Source organism: Vanellus vanellus (assembly GCF_965231255.1).
Source record: "Vanellus vanellus genome assembly, chromosome: 11".
Lineage (NCBI taxonomy): Eukaryota > Metazoa > Chordata > Aves > Charadriiformes > Charadriidae > Vanellus > Vanellus vanellus.
In genome coordinates, this window is record NC_138916.1 from 21858335 (window position 1) to 21881295 (window position 22961).

At 38.5% G+C, this 22961-nt stretch overlaps 1 protein-coding gene across 2 annotated transcripts; it reads left to right on the forward strand.

The window, feature by feature from the left end:
* On the forward strand, positions 1 to 22147 carry CLPX (caseinolytic mitochondrial matrix peptidase chaperone subunit X). Of its 2 annotated transcripts, XM_082488763.1 has the most exons (14): positions 1 to 131; positions 4565 to 4725; positions 6231 to 6348; positions 11514 to 11668; positions 12514 to 12673; positions 13860 to 13901; positions 15056 to 15232; positions 16115 to 16279; positions 16626 to 16714; positions 17271 to 17435; positions 18469 to 18768; positions 19292 to 19384; positions 19641 to 19747; positions 20909 to 22147. In XM_082488763.1, the coding sequence occupies exons 1-14, from the start codon at positions 62 to 64 to the stop codon at positions 20997 to 20999; spliced, it is 1893 nt and encodes a 630-aa protein (XP_082344889.1). In that variant the 5' UTR covers positions 1 to 61; the 3' UTR covers positions 21000 to 22147. The 2 variants fall into 2 exon arrangements, with proteins under 2 accessions (XP_082344889.1, XP_082344890.1); XM_082488764.1 differs by lacking the exon at positions 13860 to 13901.
* The last annotated feature ends 814 nt before the right edge of the window (positions 22148 to 22961 follow it).

A 22961-nucleotide genomic window follows, 5' to 3' on the forward strand; every position in this document is an offset into this window, starting at 1 on the left:
GGCGCCGCCAGCGAGGCCTAGTCGGCGGCGGGGGGGAGCGGGCCGGGCCCGCGGCCGCACCATGTCCGCCTGCCACAGCTGCGCTGCCGCCGCCCGCCTCCTGGGCTCCACGCTGCCTTCCGCGCGGAGAGGTAACCGCCGTCCTCCCCTCGCCGTCTGCTGGCCCGACGCTGCTCCGCGGCCGGGCCGGGCCCTCCGTCCCGGGGCCCGAGCGCGGCGGCCCCTTCCGCTCCCCGCCGCCTCCCTGAGGGGAAAACCCCGTTCCCGTCGGCCGGCGCAGGGCTGTCACTACTCCGCGCCCCTCCAGCCCGCCGCTGCCGGGGGTTCTCGAGAGCGGGGCCTGCCGGGGCACCGGCGGAGCGGTGTGACGGGGAGCAGCGGCGCTCCGGAGGCGCTCCCTGGGGCAGGGGGACGAGTCCTGCCGCGGCCCGTCGGCAGCCGGCCTGCCTGGGGAGTTCCGTGCTGCGGCGCTGCGATAAGGGCTTCGGTTAGGCAACGGGTGGCTGCTTCGGCCTTTTTCATTTTTTTCCGTTAATCTTTTGCTAATGTCACCCTGGGTGGTGTGAGGGGACGGCCGGTGGCGTGTCAGGATTCAGGGCAGTATTACATGGTGCAAAGCTCTGGAAATGTAGCCCGCACTGGAATATCTTTTGGGAAGTGTAATGCGAGAACAGAGTTTGTTTCAACGGGAGTGATTTTCAGCAGCAGTCGTCCAGTCTGTGTTACCCTGCAGTGCTCCTGAGTGAGCTTAACTAGCTGACTGATTAAAAGGCTGCCTTTTTTTACAACCTAAACCTGAAATATTTTTCATAAAGACTTCGAGTCAGTCAGCAAAAAGTAATTATTTCCAAATTGGTAGAAGGGCGAGGCTGTGCAGACCACTTACTAGAAGTTGAAGCGGAGTAAGGCTGTTACTGTTTTACTGCTTTCGGCCTTTTCATCATGTTCTTGTGGTTAGTGAGAGTTAACGTTCCATGTGCTGCTTTTGGTAAAAGGGGGACCACCCCCAAATTGTGAAGGTCTCTGCTGTTACCACATTTGCAACAAGATTTTGAATGATCAACAGCGATAGCCTGACGAGTCAGAGATGATTTATTGCCTTCAAGAGATGAGTTAACTCGTTGCAGTTGACTTTACATTTACATATCTGACATCACCTGTGCTGAAAGATTTAAACAAGTACTTTCAACTCCAGCCTGTCTGGCCTCACATAAACCTACTGAAACAATAAGCTTTAAGGCAAGTAACATTCTGAGTTAACTTCAGAATTATCCTTTTTAAAATTTGTGGGGTTTTTGTAAGAACTAAGATTTAAAATGGATATGTAAAACAACAAATGAGACTAAACCACAGATACAGAGTAATGAGATTATTTTATGCATTTCTTTTAAAGAAAAATATTATTTTGTGTATTTTTGTTGTTGTAACAGATAATGTCTTGTGTGAGGTACTTTGTTTGCTATTGCTCGTTGGTACAAACTTGAGAGTATTTAGAGTGCATGGATCAGTCTAGTCGATGAGGCGTTGTGTAGGACAGAGAGGAGACTTTTCTTTAGTCACAGTCTCGCTGTCACTTCCTCGGGCAGTAGATTCTTCCAAGATATTGAAGCTTGGCCCAAAAGTCAATATTTCTTTCCTCAAGTATCAATTAAAGGTTAATAAGGTGTAAAGGAGCCTCCCATTATTTCTTAATGCGCTAATTTGAACACCCTGAATAGACGCTGTTGCTGCCACCAACATTCTTATGTTAAGTACACATCCTTTAAATTTGTTGTTTCAAAAAACCACCCGTGCCCTGACTGCCAGTTGTGTGTGTGAGAGAATACTGCTGTGCTAGCCAGCTGTTGCATATTTGAACATTTATCAGAATCTGGATCGTTTGGTGCAGGTTGCCAGGCGTTGGGCTGGAATGTTGATTTCTTCCAAAGATCTGCCTCTGGGCTTGTTTATGCAAGAAAGTAGTTGCGATAACTTTCTTACCACTTCATTCTTTAATTGTACAAAGCTATTTTGTCAAAAAAATACCACTCTTGATAAGCACAGGGGCAAGGCTTTTTGTGTTTAGCCACGAGCTGATGTAGCAGTAATATGATTTTCTTCTTTTCTGGTTTAGCCTATCTACATGCTTTAGAGTTCAGCACATGTAGCAGGGTGAGTTTAATGTTCCCAGCAGGCTGGGCAGCTAAGACTTTTGTGAGAGTGAATTTAACAGCAACAAAAGCATTACAGTGTGGGTGTAATGCTGCTGGCTTGCCTGGATCTGCTGCCAGTGTCCCGTCAAATGCTGGAGGTGAAGCCCCACAGCTGCAATGTTCCTGATCAATGGATGTTGACATTGGTAACATGGCACTTAACTGGCTCAGCACTCGGCACTGTGTATAGTTTCATAGTTCATCCAATACAGTTTTCAGTGTATTTTCTATGTCACAGTGGCATTTTGAATTAAAATCAGTGATCTTTTGTCCACGTGCAGTGCTTAGTGGTAAAATGTTTGAGTTTCTGCATTAGTGCTCCGTCCTTTCTCCACAGACCAAATCTCCCTGTATTGCAGGAGAGTTGTGTGAATTCAGGTTTTGTTCAGGGAAGGTGAGGTGGCTTGTTATTTTTTTAATATTGTTAAGGGATCTTTTCTCAATTCCCTTTAGAAGTGATAAAATAAATCTCAGTAAAGGAACCATCTATGAGGAATAAGCCCCCCAAGACAGGGAATTAACGCAGAAGAGCTATTGCATTGTAAACACTCACCACAGCTTATTCTCTGCTGACAAATGCATTTGGCGCATGTCGTCTTCAGAGTTCTCTGCAGATTCAGTTGAAGGAACACAACTGCTTGTGAAAATGAGCCAGTATTTTTAAGTTTACTGTGATATTTTCATAGTTTGTCCTATGTATAAAGTGTTCTGCTGTATTGCAGTGGCACTCAACAGAGGAATTTAAAACTGGAAAGCACATTGATCATTATTCCTCCCTCACATTTACAGGCAGAAGTAATGCTATTACAGATTTTTTTTAATATTACATTTTTAGTTATTTTTGACATAACTGCAAGTCATCTTCAAGTTCGGGAATCTTGAGCATCATATAAGTTAATAAAACAACTTAAAAACTCATTTGACCCTGTCATCTTTGTTGTGACTTCACAGAAGCCTGTCAGAGTTTTCCTGGTAAATTTAGGCTCATCCATAATGCTTTTCTTCTTTTTTTGTCTGTTTTCCTGTCATAGTAGCAAGGTGAATTTTCTTAAATGTCCTCTTTCAATTAAGATTCCAGGTCTGAGTTGTCATAAACTCTTTCAGAGCAAATGATCTGTACTCCTCTTGCCATTCTTACTGTTTTTATTCTTTTTTAGAAGAGTTTTTGGAGTCTTCTGTAGGATTCTCTCATCTCTCTAACAATAAAAACATGTATTATCAGCAAGTTTTTAATTGTCACTGTTGCTATATAAATCTTCTGTTGGTAAGTCACAGAATTTTTATCAAAAAACATAAAGCAAGTGAGTAAATGGTCACTTCAAATGAGAGATACGGATTCCAGGCTGTTGTCTATGTTGAGAGATGTTGAAATCACAAGCATGGCATATGTTTATACATATCATACCCAGTCATGAAATGTAATCTTACCCGCTGTTGCAAGAGGAGGAAAAGTCTGTTTAGTTTCTCCATGAGTTTTTTTTTTTTTTTCATGTTGACAATAAGCTATTTCAACAAAGTTAAGATTACACTGAATTTATTTGTACCTGTCTGTCAGCATGTGCCGAATATGACACTTACCTTTCAGTTTTTCTCAGGACAACTTTTTTTGTCATGTTTCGTCAAATTCCTGGAGTAGTGTTCACAAGTGAAAGCCAAGTCCAGACGTGCAGTCTGTGATCGTGAGACACTTCTTTAGTAATTTTTGCATAATAAGGAGACACTTCAAAGGTCAGTCTTTTACTTCAGGGGTTGAATGATTTCACAACAAATGCTGGATGTTGATTGTATTTATCGTTCTGAGGATCGGTTTCATAACCTGGATGTTCCCTATTTCATGACACAATAGGACTATGAATTGTCTGCCATTAGAGAACATAGAATTACTTCTGGGTCATTTTTGGACAATCCAGGCAGATTTTAATGAGATGAACACTAAGATGGTGGAACTAATTTATTTTGGATAGCTGAGATTTGGATGCTCAGAGTTGAGTTCTGTTGCTGAAACCTTTGAGCTCTGTTTAATGTAAATCAGTTCTGGAGTTTGGTGGCATCAGGATTAGAACTGGAGTATTTTTAATTGACATCCAGAATTTAGCTAATTAACGCATACATAAATACTGCATTTTGAACATATTACACATCTGGAAAACATTGCCTTGGTTCTTTAGCGATGTCCCTAAAGAGTTGGATGAAAGTATGAAGCTGCGTATTGAAGTTGTGTGCATTCAGCATATAGTGACAACCAAAATGCATCACAGTCAGGTGCTGACGAGGTAGCTCTGTTATCTGACTGCAGTATCAGCAGACTTTTCCCAACGATGTAATAGTTCATTAAACTAATTTTTTATTTTCATGTTTTGATTTGTTTTTAGGTATTACTTGTGGTCGTACACGCATCCCTGTTTTAGGAAAACTTGGGACTTTTGAAACTTGTGCTCTTAGACGAATTCCTCTTAGAAATTTCTCAGAAACACCAGCATATTTTGCTTCAAAGGATGGTGCAAGCAAGGATGGTTCTGGAGACGGAAGCAAGGTAACCTTGATGCATTAGGTTTTTCGATAGTTTACGTGAAACGTTTCTTAAATGTTTTAACAGATTTTTTCCTTAGTTAAAATTAGAATCTTCTTGAAATTTTAGCTAACTCTTGGCATTTCTGATCCTTCAAAATGCTACAAGTGACAATGAAGAAAAAATACGTTGTGTTGTGAATATGTTAGCAGACAAACCTTATAAATATTTCATAATGCTTTTCCCAGTTCTATAAATCTTTTTGCCTAGCGTAAAGGGGCACTTGAAAACTTTGTAGAATGTTATAAATCCACAACAGGTTCCCGGGTCTCAGGAAGGAGTAGTAATTGGAACTATTCTTCAAAAGCCTGCTACTCCCAAGTAGTTTTTTTTTTAAAGTAAGTACGTTTTAAAATGTTTTTGTTTTCAGTGCTGATTTGGTAGTTGTATTAAGCAAGACAAGCTTGAGGAGACTAGCTTTATTCTTGTTACTAAACCGTAATCTATTTTCATCCCAGTCTTTCTCTATAATTATAGTTAATAAACAGCTTCTTCAGATGAATGATTACCTGAGAATAAAACTGCTCTTTAGTCAGCAAGTAAGATTTTGAGAGTTCACAGGCAATAACTTAACCTTAGTATGGCGTGTTGTGACATCTGAGGAACTGTCCAGATGACCCAAGTGTGTTTTGAAGATTAAACTTGTTTAAAAAAAAAAAAAAAATGAAGGTAAAAAATTTTAATACCCTTTTTTTACCTTGAGAAGGGTTAGGAGGGGAAATGAGTGAGCAAGCAAAGCTTAAAAAAATAGGGAACTATCTACAAAAGGGAAGAGAGATCTTTGATTAATAATAAAAGCTATTATAATTTAGGAAATAAAGTACAAAGGGCATAGAATGGATGTAGATTTAAAAAATGTTAACCTTGGACACCACTAAATGGGGTAATGCAAAGACAGGTAGGTTTCTGTCAGGTAACTCTGCCTTAGAAGTAAAAAATAAAATATTTTCAAGCAATTTCTGAGATGCTTGTTTTATAGGCCATTATCTACCCTACAGCCATCTGCCAGCATAGCTACATCTGTCAAGGATGCGAGAAGAGTTGTGGCTTCAGAAACCCTTAGAATCAACACAGTTGCGATAATGAAATTACTCTCTCTATAAGTATGATTTGTTTTCTTCTCTGGGGTTAGAATAAATTATGTTGGAATACACTATTAAAACATGCTTGACGCTGTTCAGCTTGTTACTGTTCTAGTGCTAGTCAAGCAGTTCTAATGTAGATATGGGATGCCTCTTCCATGGGCATCCAAAATTGGCAGACCTGGGGAAGTGCAGATGTGTGCATGCTTCAAAATGTTCATATTGTGTTGCTCTAAGTTTTTAAAGCCTTTACAAAATCCTTGACAGTAGTTATTTCATCATTCATCTATTGCAATATTCGCATTACTGGATTCGATAAACACACTGCTAAATGCTTAATGTAACAGCTCCGTTGTTTGGGGCTAATTGTCTGGAAATCTTTTTTAGAAGTCTGTCGGTGAGGGGGGTGGTAAAAAGTCAAGCTCTGGAAGCTCTGGGAAAGGAGGGAACCAGCTGCGCTGCCCAAAGTGTGGTGACTTATGCACACACGTGGAGACCTTTGTGTGTAAGTTTTAATGAATACTTTCTTTTTTAAATAGACACAGACGTGATTATATTTGTGATCTAACATAGTCTAAGTTTTAGCCTACCTAATTGTACAATGTCAAAAATTTTGTTATGCTTAGTTTGGCCATGTTTGCCTAAGCACGTGTTGTCTCTGTGAATATGTTTGTGTAACTTCCTATGGTGTGTGGTGGAGCAGAATATAGTAGTGGAATTTGGACCACAACTGTGAATATGCAGTTTTAGAATAGTTCATTACATTTTGTGCAGTTGGAAGAGATGCTCACATAAACAATACTGCTTTAACTACTGATACTTCTTTCTGTCCATTATGTATTGTATATACACATATATTTATATATATATGTTTGTGATGTCTGTCATTTGTTTACTAAATAATAAAACTTTAATCCTGCATGCGCTGTAACCAAAGTGCTTACCCAGTAGAGGAGTAATTATGTGACAGGTGGCTTACTGGGATTGTCCTTTATGGTGATGTTAGGTCCATAACAGATTCCAAATAGGAGGCAGGAAAGTCCAAATAGAAAATCCAAAATGTATCAGATGCCTGGTGTACAGCAGCAAAAGCAGCCTTTTTTGAATTACAGTCCAGATTAATGGCAGTTATGCTTTACGTTCTATGAGACTTGCAGCCGTTTCTCCTTATTTCAGTGCTAATGAGACCAGCCTAGAGAATAGTTGTCAGAAAGCAAATACCCATTGTCAGTTGGTGGGGCTCGAGGAGGAGGTATCAAGTCATAATCAGACTTGTGCACTAAGAAGCTTAAGACAAGGTCAGCATAAACTTGTTCAACAGTTATTAATATTGCAGTTGGTGAAAATAATGAGCAGATGTGCTATTTTCTGCTACTCATGTAAAATACTGTTTATTAAAAATGATCAAACATCATGAATCGCAAGACAATTCTATAATAACAATATATTTATTTATGTTGGATAAAAGGATCAGTCCTCAGGTGCTATTTTTTTCCAGAAATAATAAACTTTTTTGTGTGTGTTTGTTTGGAACTATAGGCAACAAGGTTTTCTGAAAAATCTGGCACTAGTCCATAGAACTAGAAATACAATCCTATGTGGTGTTCAATACGTTGGCCTCTCCCTGGACTAGGTGTGGTTGAAAACAGTGGAAGGATTTTTAACCTCATTTACCTTCTTATCAGATGATTCATGTGTAGACAGAGACATTTTGAAACTCTCTCACTTCACTGCTGTGTTTTCTCCCCTTGTTACGGGAATTTGTGCTTTTATCTGGAAATACCGTTCAGGCATTGTCCCAGAGTAGAACAGTCACTGTGTACCCCTGGAAAGCAGAGATGTGATTTTCCATATTGTCAGTGTCGCTAGAAATCTTTAAGCATGTTTGGAAACTTGCTTAGGAAGAGGATTCATTCATACTAGCGTTATGGGAGAAAATGTCTGGTATATACAATCTCAAATTCACAAGCAGTGATACCGCACTTGAACTGTGGCATCCAAATGGCACAGGTGCTGTAAACAGCTTGGGACTGGAAACCTGCTTTTTACTTATAAGAACAGTGTTGCCAGCTGGTCAGATTTGTCAGCAGCTTGAAAGTCAAAATACAAGCAAGTCTGCTTGTGAATTATCAAATGTATCTACTTTTCTCATCCTTGCACGTTCTACTCTGAGGCTTTAGGGTTTTACAGCCTTTAAGTGAAGTCTGTTACGAGTTCAAACTAAGCGTAGCAACACCAGATAACAGAGTAGAGCGCAATTTTTTTTGTTCATCTTGAGAACTACAGTCATCAGTTTTTTATTAATTGGCAACTTCAAAAAATGAAACCAAAGATTGTAATTGCTCTAATTTCTGTGAGTCGTGGTCAAGTTTTCTCTGGACCCGTGTCTTTCTGGTTCAGTCTGTTAATTTGAGCACGGTGCTTCCCAGCCAAATTGTAGAATGTAAAGCAGCTGGACAACAGAAGAGCTAAGTTCTAGTTATCTTAAAAAATATTTTAAAACCCAAAATCTAATACAGAAAAATATCTGTCCAGTTCTGCCAAAATGGATGGGTTGCAGGTTGTATTTGATGTGTTGTAACTTGATTTTTCAGATAAGCCTTTGGAGTTACTTAGTGATGAAAAATGACGAATTCACTCAATTCTGGTTTGAATTACAGAAAATTAAGTAAATATCTAAAGCCAAAGGAAAATAAGCAATTAGCATTTACTTCAGCTTTTGAATATTACATTTTTTTTTCAGTCATTTTGAGAGGAGTAGGGAAACAAAATGCTGAATAAAAGCCACATTTACTAGTAAATTAATTTGTAGTTAGCCATTGAGTGGTAGTGTGACAGGCTGGTTGTCCAGTGGAGTTTGTTTTTAACAGGCTTCGCTTTGTGTCTGCAAATCTTGCACAAGGACTTGCTTAGCTCTGGCTCTCCAGTAATTAACAATTAAGGAAGAAAGTGACACAAACCAAAAGGAATTTAGCTTCGACACACTTTCTCGGCAGTTCCTGTATTGGTTTGGCTTGCGAGACACTGTAAGGAGAGTTTTATGATCAGTGAAGTAAGATGTGAGCCTCTGATGTAGAGTGAAATCCAGTAGCGTTAAAGCCGATTGACATAAGAAGCCTCAACTACGCACTGCTTTTACTGTCTCCACCTGATGCCATCAGGTTTGCTCCCATCCTCCAAAGCAAGACTTCCCTGCTACCGTACATACTTGATAGGCAAGAAGCTTCCCTGCTCTCTTTTCCCTGATGTCTTTTTACCTTATAGCAGTTTAATAGTAGCCCATGGCAGGTGGGTTTGAACTAGATGATCTTTAAGGTCCCTTCCAACCTAAACCATCCTATGATTATGTCAATCCTACAAGTGTTTTTAAGATTAATCCTCCGATTGTTTTGGCTTCCTGTACGTACTGTAAAAACCCGGTGTTTCTCTTTGGCAAGGTCAGCTTGTATCGACTTCAGAAATCTCTTTGCAAATGCAGTCTCTGTGGTAATGTTGCCTGAATCAAAACCAACACTTGACTTGCATTTTACCACACTGTAAATATTTGCACGCATCTTAATGACAGTGAGGTAATTTGACATGAAGGGTCTTTGCTGTGCTTTTATGTATTTGCTAAAAGAACATATGAAGACATCCCAGTATTTAAGAATAGCAAAGTTGCTTGCAATTTTGAATGCTCAATTTCATTATTATGGGAGATAGCAGTATTTAAACTTGATTCCTTGTATTTCAGAACAAACTTCGCAAACTTTTTTGTTCTGTTAAAACGCCCGTTGATACTTTTTCCCCCACTGCTGTGTAGATGATAGAAACTGGCTAGTTTCACAGCTGTGTTTTGATAACAGAATCTCCTCCCCAAGGCACCCCATATGTCAGAGTTTCTCTGTAACCACGGACCCTATCAGTCTTGCTGAAAATCAGGAACATCTCTAATAACCTTCCTCTGTGCTGCTTGGAATAATAGATAAGAGTATGCTCTGCACAATAATTATTTCCAGGGAATTATGTTTTAAAGATGCACAGTAGTATTCTTATAGCTTGGTCTTGATTTTTCTATTTCTTTAACTATTGCTGTGGATCTGTAAAGGGAGCAAGTATTGTCGTGGCTGTTCCATCCTAATAAAGCTGACTATTAGCATTGCATAAGGAATGGCAACAGCCTCATTGCACTGTAGACATTAAGAGTATCAGAGGTGTTTTGAGTGAGTATTGAGAGAAAGTTTGGGTGTTTTTTTTTTCCCCTACAATATTGTTGCTAAATAATATTCATGTAAGAGGTGTGGGTGCATGCAAGTAGTTCTCTATTGCATTCCCATCAAGCAGATAACAGTAATTTTGTACGTTGCCAGGAGAACTTTCCAGCTGTTATACACCTTTTCTTTGGAGTAGAGTTATTAAAGCTGTGATTGTCACAGTATTATGTGCGATATTACTAAAATAATATGCTGGTCTTACCTATCCAGTCATAAGGCGTGTTAATATTAAAAAAAGAACCCCACTCCTCTTTTGCTGATGCCAGCTCTGTGGGAAGCAACAACAAGTTATAAATAAGCAGCTTGTTTATTGCTAGAGGCTGGTATTAAAATCAGCTGGTACTACAGTGTTCAAGCCATTTTCTAAAAGCTTCTTATGATTTCAGAAGTTTTGACATTGAAGTTTTTCATACAGTAGCTTTGCTATGTTTACTTTGCTTTTAATTTAATACTTTTACTAATATACTTACTTTAAGTCAGTCCTGTTGCACATGATTTGCATTTAATAGCATACCAATATGGTCAGAAACGATCTATTTTGAATTACAAATTTTTTTTTCTCTACTATTTTTGGTTATTTCAACTTTGCTTTTCCGAAGGAGGAAAAAAATAGTGCAAGTTCCAGTTTGCAGGCTTTTGAAATCAGTCTTTGCAAATAGCATGGTTTCTTGAGACGTGGTTCACAAACTCAGTGGTAGGAGGATTTGGCTTTTGGAATTTGAAAGAAATTTGTTTTACTCTTGATAGTAAAAATAAATAAGCAGAAGATTTTTAAAACATCAAAGTCCTGATCAACAGCTGCATACCACAGCTGCCACTTGTTGACCTGAGCCGTTTGTGTGACCCTGCTGCACTCTGTGTCCTGGGCTTAGGTGATTCGAGCATCCTCCGTAGTGTTCCACAGCCGGTGGGATGCAGAGAGCGGGAGCTGTCACAGCTGTCCTTTCCTGAACCTGCTGCATGCTATCTTTGATACAGTAATTGCTTCACTGCACTTTAGAGTAGTCTGTCCCTAACCACAATTATTTTTTTTTTTGCCTGCTAATTTGAGAGTTGGGAACAATTCCTGTGGAGTGAAAAGCCCTCATAAAATTTGCATCTCTGAGAGTTGCAAAGTTTCCTCTTCGAAGTGTAGTGCTACTGAATAAGCAGGATCTGGATTGCTTTTTTAATCCCTTGTTTGGTTGCTGCTATGTGTTGTGACTTTTTGGGCAAATTGCATTCCCTCTGTCTCAAATTTCATAGTCCAGTAATTGCTTTTAAAGCTTCTAAGGTGAACCAAGGGGAAATGTTGTATAAATGCAGAGGTGGCTGTGCTGTCTTACAGGTGCTTGTGCTGTATATGATGAACACAAGGCAGTTGAATGAATGCTGTCTAGGCAGTTCCTCTTACCATTTTGTTTTACCTTTTCTGCAGCTTCCACCCGTTTTGTGAAGTGTGAAAAGTGTCACCATTTTTTTGTTGTACTGTCAGAGGCAGACACAAAAAAGAGCATCATTAAAGAGCCCGAGTCAGCAGCAGAAGCTGTGAAGTTGGCATTCCAGCAGAAGCCGCCGCCTCCACCGAAAAAGGTATGGTTGTTAATTTCGCCCCAGTGTTTCTTTCTATTACAGCATGGTGAAATGCTTTACTTCTTAATCTGCATCAGGTGTGCAATGGTCTTCTGTGATAGAGCAACAGACGAGAAAGACGATTAGCTGAAGATTAAACCTTTGAGAGCTATGTGACCCAGCAGAGCACTGATAAAAGGAACAAGTAGATCCAATAAAAGTAGTTGGGCTTGTTTTCCTCTGGCTTTGTCTTGTGACTGAAGTCCAGTACCTGCATTTTCTCTGCGTGACCCTGAGGCTGACCTCAACCGTCCCCAACTGTAGCATCTTTTATTTCCTGCTATGGCCTCATATTCTGCACCCTAATGTTAGCGGGTTCTTTCTGTAGTTGCTGAACCTTTTACTGGCCTGTTTGTGGGTGAGAACTGTGGCTGATTTAGCCTTTTGGGGTGACCTGTCCAAAGTAATTTTGTCTCCCTTTCCTGAATAGCGAGGGAGCTTATTGTGTCTCGCAGTTCCTAGTGGACTGTAATGATTTCTGAAGCTGCGTGTGGCTCCTGGATAGACCTCTTATAAGACATGAAATAGTCTTGAAATTTCTGTTCCTCTTACAAATTTGGGTGAAAATGACAATGGGTTTAAATATTTGTATGGGAGAGCTGACAAACACAATATAATTCTGTAAGTGCCACTTTTTTTAAGTAAACTGATCAACAGGAATATATTTTGTATCTTAGATGTTGAATTTCTATTTCTCAATTCCTTTGTGGTTTTAGACGAAAGTCTGTCTTTGGCACAATATGCTATTTTTTCATTTTTGCTGCAAGGTGATATAGAAGTGTTACTAAGGTTGAGTTATTTTTCAGATTTATAACTACCTCGACAAATACGTTGTTGGTCAGTGTTTTGCCAAGAAGGTGCTTTCGGTTGCTGTGTACAATCATTACAAGAGAATCTACAATAATATCCCAGCTAACCTGAGACAGCAAGCAGAAGTTGAAAAGCAGACTTCTTTAACACCAAGAGGTTTGTACAATGTTTGGTATTTTTCTGGTCAAATAAAGCTTACAATTTCAGGGCCCTAACTTAAGAAACCTGAGAAAGGCTTTACCTTGACACTAAATGTTCTGTAATTGAAATAATCTAACAGAATTTCTATTAAATTTGATTTTCACTGTATGTGAACTTCTGTGACTTATTTAAATAGTAGTCCAGAAGGTTTGTGGTGCCATGGGTATTGCCTGCTGGGTTAAGTGTTTTCCTGACGCATGTTAGGTATTTTCTTTTAACTTTATAACGTAAGCCTCCTAAATTTTTCTTTCTAATCTCATTTACTGCTTAACGGTAAATCTGCTTAATCTGCGAGCAACAATGCAGATCATGAAGACAATATTTTGCATAGGTCATTTGATGAATAGCTCGTGTTCTAACCTCGCTTGCTGCCGTTGGCAGCATCTCTTGGTCACCATAGTATTGTTCCATATCTAACAGGTGTAGCTGGAGTTACTCTTGGCAGTACTTCTGCTACTGAGTAAGTGTGTAGCTATGTTGATCTAATTTATTTTTAGAAGTAGGATTAAGTTACTGTCTGATTCAAAGTCTACCTTGATTTTTTTTTTTAAGGTGTTTTGTTCTGTCTTGCAAAAAATAGTATGCTAGTCAAATAGAAATCTTCTTTGTTTTTTGAATTTATGTAAAGAAGTATTTTAACTGAGGGGGAACATTAGTAGCACCATTCTGGTAACAGTAGGAGAGCAGTTGTGTACCTGGCAGCGGGAAGTTCCTCACCCTCCACAGGAAGATAAAATGGTGGCCTGGCAGTGAATGTTTATAAGGGATAGTACTTTGAGATATGAGAAATCTTACATTGTAACACCCAGATAGAAAAGTGAGAGTTTAAGGAAGTCTTTTTAAAACAAAATTGTATTACTGCATTTTTCCCCTTCTGTAAGCAGTTTTAAAGTTAAAATCTGATCAGAAATAAAAGATTGTTACTGTTTTAAGTAGTGGAAAGCTTGCTGTCACTTTACAAGCATGCAAGTTGGGTTTTGGGTTAATTTTGACAGCAATAAAAACTAATTCATGCGGTGATTTCCTGTTAGAAATACATTTGTACACAGGGATGAGATGTATTCAGAAGAGGGCAAGAGGTAGAGAATTTATAAGATATTATAAACTTATTTTTTATTACTGTTTTCATCCTCTCTCTTAGAATTAGAAATCAGAAGACGGGAGGATGAGTACAGATTTACAAGTAAGTGAACTCTCTCCTCATGTCCTCCTCTGCAATATCTACTCTTTTGATTTTAATATAGAATAGTCTTTAGCGACCGCTACTTTGAAATGCTGAGTAAAATCCTGTTTGATTTTCTTCTGCGAGTAAATTTAATTGACGGCATTGAGTGTGTTTTTAACAGAGGTGATTAGGATTTGACTCTTTATCTGGGGGGAAAGCAGATAAACTGTAACAATACCTTTTATGAAGTTGGTTAAATAATTATCTGTCCATACAATATTCTCAGTAGACCAAGTGAAATGGATTTTTAAATTTTATTTTTTTTTTACTGAGATCTGAGGTGTGATTATATTAGTAATGCCATACAGAATCTGATGTGAGGGAGATAATAAAGGAGGTTATGCAACTGTTTTCTGCAGGGTACTTACACTCTTAAAAGGCACCATCACCTTGAACCTCAGAATGCCTGTTGGGTTTTTTTGTCCAGGTGATGTCAGTTACGTTTATTTTCAGTCCACAGTAAGTCTCACTGGTATTGAACTTCTTCCTTAGTTTAGTGTAGATCAGATTTTAATCCCAGTTACACCTCTTCAAACTAGTTTTCTTAATCTTCAAAATTCTACCCTGTAAGTCAATTAAAACTAGTGCTCTGCAAAAAGAAAATCCAGTTCAATCTCCATATCCACGTGTAGAGACAAAACCTGTAAGAACTGAACTAAGACAAGTCTTTTAAGTCTTGAGGGTAGACCTGTGCGTTGCTTCTGGAATTGTTATAGTATGCCAATTCTTGTACTTTTTCATCATAGACATCAAGAGTTTGGGTTTATTTCTTCTCATGTGTTAAAAAATATAAAAAGTTATAGTTAAAATTAGTTAATTTGTAAGGACTGAAAACTTCTCTTGGTTTTAATGTAGAGGAATATTTTTAGATAATCCACTGTACCATTGAAAATTCTTTTCATGTATGCGAATATATGCTTGTGCAAAAATACGATTTGAACTCCTGTTTTTGTAATAATTGTGCCATATTTTTGTTGCGGTCCTGTCTGTAAACTTCTGTACAGACAGAATTCTAGGTTTGCAGAACAAAACAGAACGAGGCTTTTATTGTGTATTTAAGGTAACGGCAGACCTTGCCAGTGCTCACACAGTACTGTTATTGTTCTCTCCAGAACTACTGCAGATTGCTGGAATCAGTCCACACGGTAATGCTTTAGGAGCATCGATGCAGCAACAAATGAACCAGCAGATACCTCAGGAAAAACGGGGAGGAGAAGTACTAGATTCACCCAATGATGACATAAAACTTGAAAAAAGTAATATTTTGCTGCTTGGACCAACTGGATCAGGTATACAGCTGCATGTGTTTATAGGTGTCAGATTTCTCTTAGAATTGAATGGTAATGAGTGATTTTTCCTCTTTTGTGATTATTCCAATTATTCCAAGGTCTATAGAAACCTAAACTTTGAATTCCAAACTGGGATTTTTGTGCTTTCATGTCATGGTAACAAGCTGAGCTAAATGACCTTGAAAAGGAAGAAGGTGTAGTTGTGTGGGGGTTTTGTGGTTGGTTTTTTTTTTTTAATGCTTATATTTACTGACTGATTAAAAGATGCAACTTTCACTAAGCTGTAATAAAAATGTAAAGTTTCTCTGCTTTAGATGGCAAGCTGAGATGCTGCAGCTAGAAATTGTTGCTTTGTCTCTGGGACAGATTAGCTGGAAGGGGTCTAAAAGAGAAATTATATTTGTATGTTCATAAGAAGTGGGTGTGTTTGTGCTGAAGGTAGAACATTTTGCAGCCTATTTGGGAGAACATTCACTAAATAATATTTTAATTCTGTTTCTCCCCAACTTCAAAGCAGGAGCAGTTGGACTTTGCACTGCACCCTGAGTGTCTGCAAAGGACTACTGATTTATTTAATCTAATCTATGCAAGCACGTGTATTCCAGTTTTTATATTGTGTGACATTTTATTTGTGATACCATATGCGTGTCAAGCTGCCTCAAATGTGTAATGTTAGTCTAATTCAGAAATGCAGCTTGCCAATGTAAAAAACTGTTTAGGAAAACTATCTCCCTTGGAAAATACTCTTACACGAGTATATGAACATGCTGGCATCATTCAAAATGTCTAATAACAGTAATTATGATCCTGTGGTAAATATTTGGGTTTGTGTGCTCTACAGAAATGGATGGTAGTTTTAACTTACAGTTTTTATTTTATCAGGTAAAACCTTGCTGGCTCAGACTCTAGCTAAATGCCTAGATGTACCTTTTGCTATCTGTGATTGTACTACCTTGACTCAAGCTGGCTATGTTGGTGAAGACATTGAATCCGTGATTGCGAAACTCCTGCAAGATGCCAACTACAATGTAGAAAAAGCTCAGCAAGGTAAACTTTTTCAATGTTTCCTCAAGTTCATTTGTAGACTGTGTTAATCTCGCCTAAGTACTCTAAACTTTGAGACCACCGGTATTTCTGTAATTTATATTCTGGGTGCCTATACATGAATTTTAACCTCTTACATCAGAAATAAGAAACCTGAAAAGAGCTCTAAGCATATCTTGTAGTTGTTGTTCTTGTCCATAGTTGGACAAGACTGCATACATTTTTGCAATCTACAGTGTGGAAGTAGAACAGACTGCTGCTGTCTTAAATTATGTTCTTCCCTGTGTATAAGTTCTTGCTTCTCTCAAAAAGTGGAGGCTTCCTTTAAAGCCATTTTCTGTAACTGCAGGAATTGTTTTTCTGGATGAAGTAGATAAGATTGGCAGCGTTCCTGGTATTCATCAATTACGGGATGTCGGAGGAGAAGGTGTTCAACAAGTAAGTACTGCCGTGCAGTGACTTTTACTTCACAAGCGAACAGCCCATCAAGTCTACATACCATCCTATCGTATGTCAAACAGCACAGGAGTGTATGCAGTCATAGTTCTGCAGCTCCTTAATTATTAACCTTTGAAACACTCATCTTTCCTCTTTACTTTCTTTATTTAAAAAAAATATCTCAAAAGCAACTTGAGACTGCTTCATAGAAACATCTTAATTGAAAACTGTCTTTGCAGCATTCAGATAGCCAGTTGCATAATGTAGGCAAGAATAGATAACGCCTTCCATTTTGACAGAACTCTTAAAGCAACTTATTGCTAAGTGCAGCTCATAATGTGCATGGGAGTCACATTAAAGGGAGATTTTTGTCTGTCCTTGAGTGGGATTGTCTCGTATGGAAAACTGATTTCTTTAGACGCTTACTGTTACAATAAAGGCATAGGGGAGCAAAACGTGTACGTACATCTGTAGAAGTAAGCACAGTATGGCGTGCCTTCTTATATGATGCTACACAGTGGAATTTTATATTGCTTATTTCTTCTTTCCTTCTTAGGGCTTGTTAAAATTACTAGAAGGCACAATAGTAAATGTTCCAGAAAAGAATTCTCGTAAACTACGTGGAGAAACGGTGCAGGTTGACACAACAAACATCCTCTTTGTAGCTTCTGGTGCTTTTAATGGTCTTGACAGAATTATCAGCAGGAGGAAAAACGAAAAAGTGAGTGCATCAGGCTGTATTTGAACTGAAAAATTATCATCTTAATTACCGTTCACGGTACTGACTCCTAAAGGTCTTGCTGTATTTGTAAACCTGCGAAGTTTGTTTGTAGAGCAGTGGTTTTCCATCTGTTATCTGGGAACCTGAGGTCAAGCCTAAGAAAGGTAGCAAAGAACAAGCCTATTGTTAGTAGGTTTAAGTAGCTTGCACTGGTCTCTGTTTCCACAGGGAAATTTTTAGCATATGCAAATAGGGAGGAAAAAAAAAAATCGGGGTGGGTGAAAGCTGTTGGTAGAAGGCTTGCTATGCATCCTTAAGTGGTTAACGTTTTACATTGTTGTCATGTCCTATGTTTCTTAAAAACAGAATATGTGAAACAGTTCTAGCAGTTATAGTAGGATTTCTTTAAGTTTCAGCGTACCAAGTATGAAACTGAGAAAAAGCTTTTTTTTTTTTCTACTGATATCCAAGGGTTTACTGTTGATATTCAGATAGTTTGAGCAAACAGTGCTAAAAGCTGTCATAATCTTAAAATACCTGGTCATGCAGTTCACTGTTTTGTATATTAATGTTTGGGGACGGGGTTCTTCTGGCTGCAGTTTTTTGACAAAATGTGTACCCTGTTTCTAACATCAGAGAGGAGTGCCTGAAATCCAAATTACTGTTTGTGATAATTCACGTAGCTTTTCATGTAAACATACTTGCATGCATTTGCTTCACTTCTGAAGAGCCCTTTTTAGTGTTACTGGTATTTGCAAACTTATCAGGACGTGTTACTAACCTTTTTTATTTACAAAAAAACACTTTGCTCTTAGGCTGATGTATTGATACCTTACCAAGGGAATTAAATGTTATAAGAAACTGTGTGCAAGGGGTGTAATATTACTATAAGTAATTTCGTGAGCTTGAATTAATATGTAATGACATCTTCAGTCACTCCAGATTTTTTTTTAATGCACATGGAACATGATTTAGTTACATAAAGAAAACTTAACTGTTATAGTTCTGTAAGTATAACATGCTTGTTTTGCAGTATCTAGGATTTGGGACACCATCTAATATGGGAAAAGGCAGAAGGGCTGCAGCAGCAGCTGATCTTGCTAATATAAGTGGAGAGTCTGATCCCCATGAAGATATTGAAGAAAAGGATCGTTTGCTGCGTCATGTGGAAGCCAGAGATCTCATTGAGTTTGGCATGATTCCTGAGTTTGTGGGACGTTTGCCTGTTGTGGTTCCTCTGCACAGCCTAGATGAGAAAACCCTTGTACGGATTCTTACTGAGCCACGGAATGCTGTGGTTCCTCAATATCAGGCACTATTCAGCATGGATAAGGTTTGAATTTTTATTTGACGACTCTTCAATATTCTTGTTTATAAATACAATGTTAAAGTGATCTAAAATATCAGTTGAAATCATTTCTTTCCCCTACATGTGCCCTTCTCCACTGTGGAGAAAAAAAAAAAAAGCTAACTCCTAACTTGTTAAAGCCTGACTGGTTTAAATTGGATTACTGTCCTTGGGGGGCAAGTAATCTGGAAGTAGTTGAGCTGCTCTTCATGTTAACATTCAAGTGAACATCCGTGACCTTGCCTAATAGGCATCAAGAGCCACTTCATGTACTGTAGAGGTACTTATAGGGGTTGTAGTTAAAGGGACATAGTCAATACTGGAGCTTACACATACAAAAAAATGAAGTGTAGTTGAAGCTTTATGTATCTTAAATGTTAAACGTTGTGGTCTGTAACAAGTAAATCACTACTGTTTGTTATTTTCAGTAATGCTTGCACTGTCACACTCAATCCTGTTGAGTTATAAATTAAATAATTAACTAAATTTACCATTTTTCTCTATGTAGTGTGAATTAAATGTAACTGAAGATGCGTTGAAGGCTATAGCCAGACTGGCCCTGGACAGAAAAACTGGTGCAAGAGGTCTTCGATCTATAATGGTGAGTAAATTAAGTCTTATATTGAGTAAATGAAACTACCCATGTTTGTGCGTACAGACATAATCATGAAAATTTTCACTCAAAACCTCACTTAGTTTTGGGTCTTATGTGGATACAGTAAGTCTCTTCCTAAAACTGTGGCTATCCAGAGTTCTTCCAAGAAGTCTCTCTAGCTTGGAGAATCACTTACTAACCATATTGTTATGTAGAAGAGGGGGCATACAGAAATATTTTTTTTCCCTCTATTTTCTTGTAGGAAAAGCTGTTACTGGAACCCATGTTTGAAGTGCCCAATTCTGACATTGTATGCGTGGAAGTTGACAAAGATGTTGTAGAAGGCAAAAAAGAGCCAGGATACATTAGGTAAAACCATAATGGAAATATCAGAACAGACAAGTAACACAGCTAGACAGGTATTCTGGTGTTTGCTAGAGGAACAAATGTATAAACCTAAAACCATGCACACAACCTAAAAAGGATCCAATTCTCTGTATACTGTACACGGCTGCCTATTCTGTCCTAGAGACTTTGGGTTTGTATTGCTTTAGTTTTTAAATAGAAATTTTAAAATAAACTTACACATGAAGTTACTTTAAGCCTTTTTGTGTGTGTGTATTACCTGTAGAAATAGAAGTAAATTATAAACTTTGTAAGTTAACAGTAAAAATCTGAAGTTTAATTGTGACTGTACTGAAATTTCTGAAACGGAACTTTTTGCTTCCTCCTTCTACTTTCTGCCACTGAAGTGTGGGTGGGTTTGTTTGGGTTTTGGGGTTGTTTTTTTTTTTTGTGGTGGTGGTGTTTTTTAATGCAAGCTCCAGGCTGCTGCAGTTTTCTTCTGCATTGCTCGTGCAGCAGTGGAGAGCCACAAAGGAGCATCTATTGATTTGCTGAACTCTTGTTAAAATAATCAAATTAATGTTGTAAAGATTGTATTATGGTAATGATGTGGTGGAATGCTGATAGCACTAGATAAATCTAGATTTAAAAAAAAAAATGTTGGTGAACAAAGGATGGAATTGAGAGGGGATGGGTCAGGTTAAAAACACAGGCCTGAAATTTAGGAACTCTGTGATAACTTTGTGATAACTTTTTTGAGTAACTTTCTCCACTGAGGGTACGTGTTTTGTAATGATCTTGTGTCTGTGCTGAAGCTTGGCTCAGCACACCTAGTGTCTCAAAGGGCGTGGAAGAGTATTACTCTTACAGTGAGGGTTGCTTTCACTGATTTTGTAGAGCAGCAGCATTTGTGTGTGCTGGAAACGTAAAATTTACGGATGAAATCAAATGACCTAACTGAATTCAATAGCCTTTTGATTTTCAGTAATGAGACTGCATACTGGTAGTAGCGTAGATCTGCACAGCACCGCTCCCAGATGAGTTGGTGTTTTAGCAGATGGATCCTTGTCGGAACATTTGTCATTGGGGCGCTTTGCAGGTGGCGCGTTTACCAAAAGCTATGGGAAATGCCTCCGTTCTTTTCCTCAATTTCTAAAGTTTCTGATCAGTTCGTTTTAATTATAGGGCTCCCACTAAAGATTCATCTGAAGAAGAATATGACTCTGGCGTTGAGGAAGAAGGCTGGCCTCGACAAGCAGACGCTGCAAACCATTAAATACTGTCAGAATGCTCGCCCGCATAAAGCGCACTTGGTTATTTCCTTACGATTGCCTCTGGCTTCAGTCTGATACTAAAGGCATTGGATCTATCTTGGATGTGATACGTGATGAGGAACTCTATTAGATAAATCAGATCGTGTATTTTATTGCAACATCCCGTTGATTTATTTGATGGACATTGTGTGGACTTGGATGGCATAATGTTCAAATATGAATTGTATATTACACTTGTTCAATTAAAATGTATAGCAAATACAGCAGCACCTGGGATTGCTCCTTCTAGAACCTAACCCAGCAATGCAGGTGCTGCCAATAGTTAGATTTTACAATAATGTTACTCTACAAATGGGAAATCAAGCTTAATAATTAGTAGAGGGTGAATAAACTTTTAGCTCCTCATACGACTCACGGGGGTTACGTTCAGGTCAGTGTTAGATTTCTGCTGGTGTTTGAAACCCGACGGGTGCTGGAGTGACTTGTTACATTTGGGGGGGAGGAAGCCCCTGCAAGAGGGGTTTGGAAAGACTGGGACACACTTTATGACACTGCTGGGAGATTCTGCTAAAATGTGACACTCGTTTGTTACAGCAATTGGAATGCAATATCAAATAATACCCTTTCCTTCACCTCTCCGCTAGGAGTAAGTTTCAGTCACCTCGAATACTGTGAAAGAAGGTGAAGTCAGTAATTTGCTCATTTTCCCAGAAGGGTAAACAGGATTTCTAGGAAGCGGTAAGCCATCAGAATTTGGACGAGAAGTCGACGTAAATTTTTAAATATTAATGTTCTAATATAGTACATTTTGTTTAACGTATTGGAACTATCATGCATCAATTTTTTGGTGCCAGGTATTTGCCCAACCTATCTTATAACGTTAAGAGATGAAAGAAGTAAATGTATAATATTTTTGATGTAATGGGTAGTGATTGTTCACACGACACAGTGCTTTTTAAGTTATACGCTCAAATGCTAGTACTGCATTTTGTGGGTTTTGTCTTTGATTTTTAGTCTCACAGCCAAGCAGTCCTCCTCTTCTGTTCTACCCCAAAATTAATTCAATCCTTTAGGAAAGCCTTTGTAAAAAAAACACTAAAGGACCTGTATGTGTTTGATTTATTTCGGGAATTAAAATTGTTGCTTACAACTCTGTTTTGTCCTTCAGTGATACGTGGACTTCAGTTTTACTGACCCTTTTGTCTAAAATTTTGCTTCAAACTATTTAATTAAAACCCTCATCATTCTTTTCAGTCTAGTGGATGTTTTAGGACAGGAAAGGATACCGCAGGTGCGCTGACCATAGTTTTGTTGTTAATTTTTGTCGTGTAAACTTTATGTAATACTTGTGTTCTCACCTAGCAGCAGTGTGACGTGCAGTTGTAGCCAGATGCAACAGATACTTCCCGTAGGATTTCGGAGGGTTTTTTCAGGTTAAATGACCCGCCAATGGTTCAGAAAAAGCTGCGTTTGGAGTTGAGGATGTTTCTAGGAGAAACTTAGTCCCCTCAGGATGGGGATCTGTGGAGAACTATCTGTAACTGCATCCTCACTTTCCTCTTTGTAGAGTGAAAAAAATATAACCGCTTTTAATTCTGAATCCTTTAATTCAAATCCTTTTTTTTTTTTTTTTTTTTTTTAAATGGATTGGAAAAAACCCAACATTTTAGACAAAACTGTTCAACAACTTAGTTTTGAAAGTTGTTCGGAATTATGTAACCAAGAACTGTTTTTAAGGAAACAAAATGCCGTGTAACTACAGTTTGTACTTCACCTCTGGCGTTTGAATAAAACAAAGCGAATAATTCAAGTGGTGGAGAGTTGTCATCCCTGACGTCACCTCCAGCAGTTTGAAATGTTATGGGTAGTTGGAGTTTTTGAGGCTTTTTGGGGTGTGTGTGTTTTGTTTTGGTGTTTAGTTTGTTTGTTTGTTTTTGGTTTTGGTTTTTTTTTTTTTGGTTTGG

Excerpts from the sequence above, each read along its gene's own strand:
- CLPX (XM_082488763.1), top strand. The coding sequence starts at position 62 with ATGTCCGCCTGCCACAGCTGCGCTGCCGCCGCCCGCCTCCTGGGCTCC. Across the intron at positions 132-4,564 it reads GCTGCCTTCCGCGCGGAGAG|GTATTACTTGTGGTCGTACA; the intron begins GTAACCGCCGTC and ends ATTTGTTTTTAG. Across the intron at positions 11,669-12,513 it reads CGCCGCCTCCACCGAAAAAG|ATTTATAACTACCTCGACAA; the intron begins GTATGGTTGTTA and ends GTTATTTTTCAG.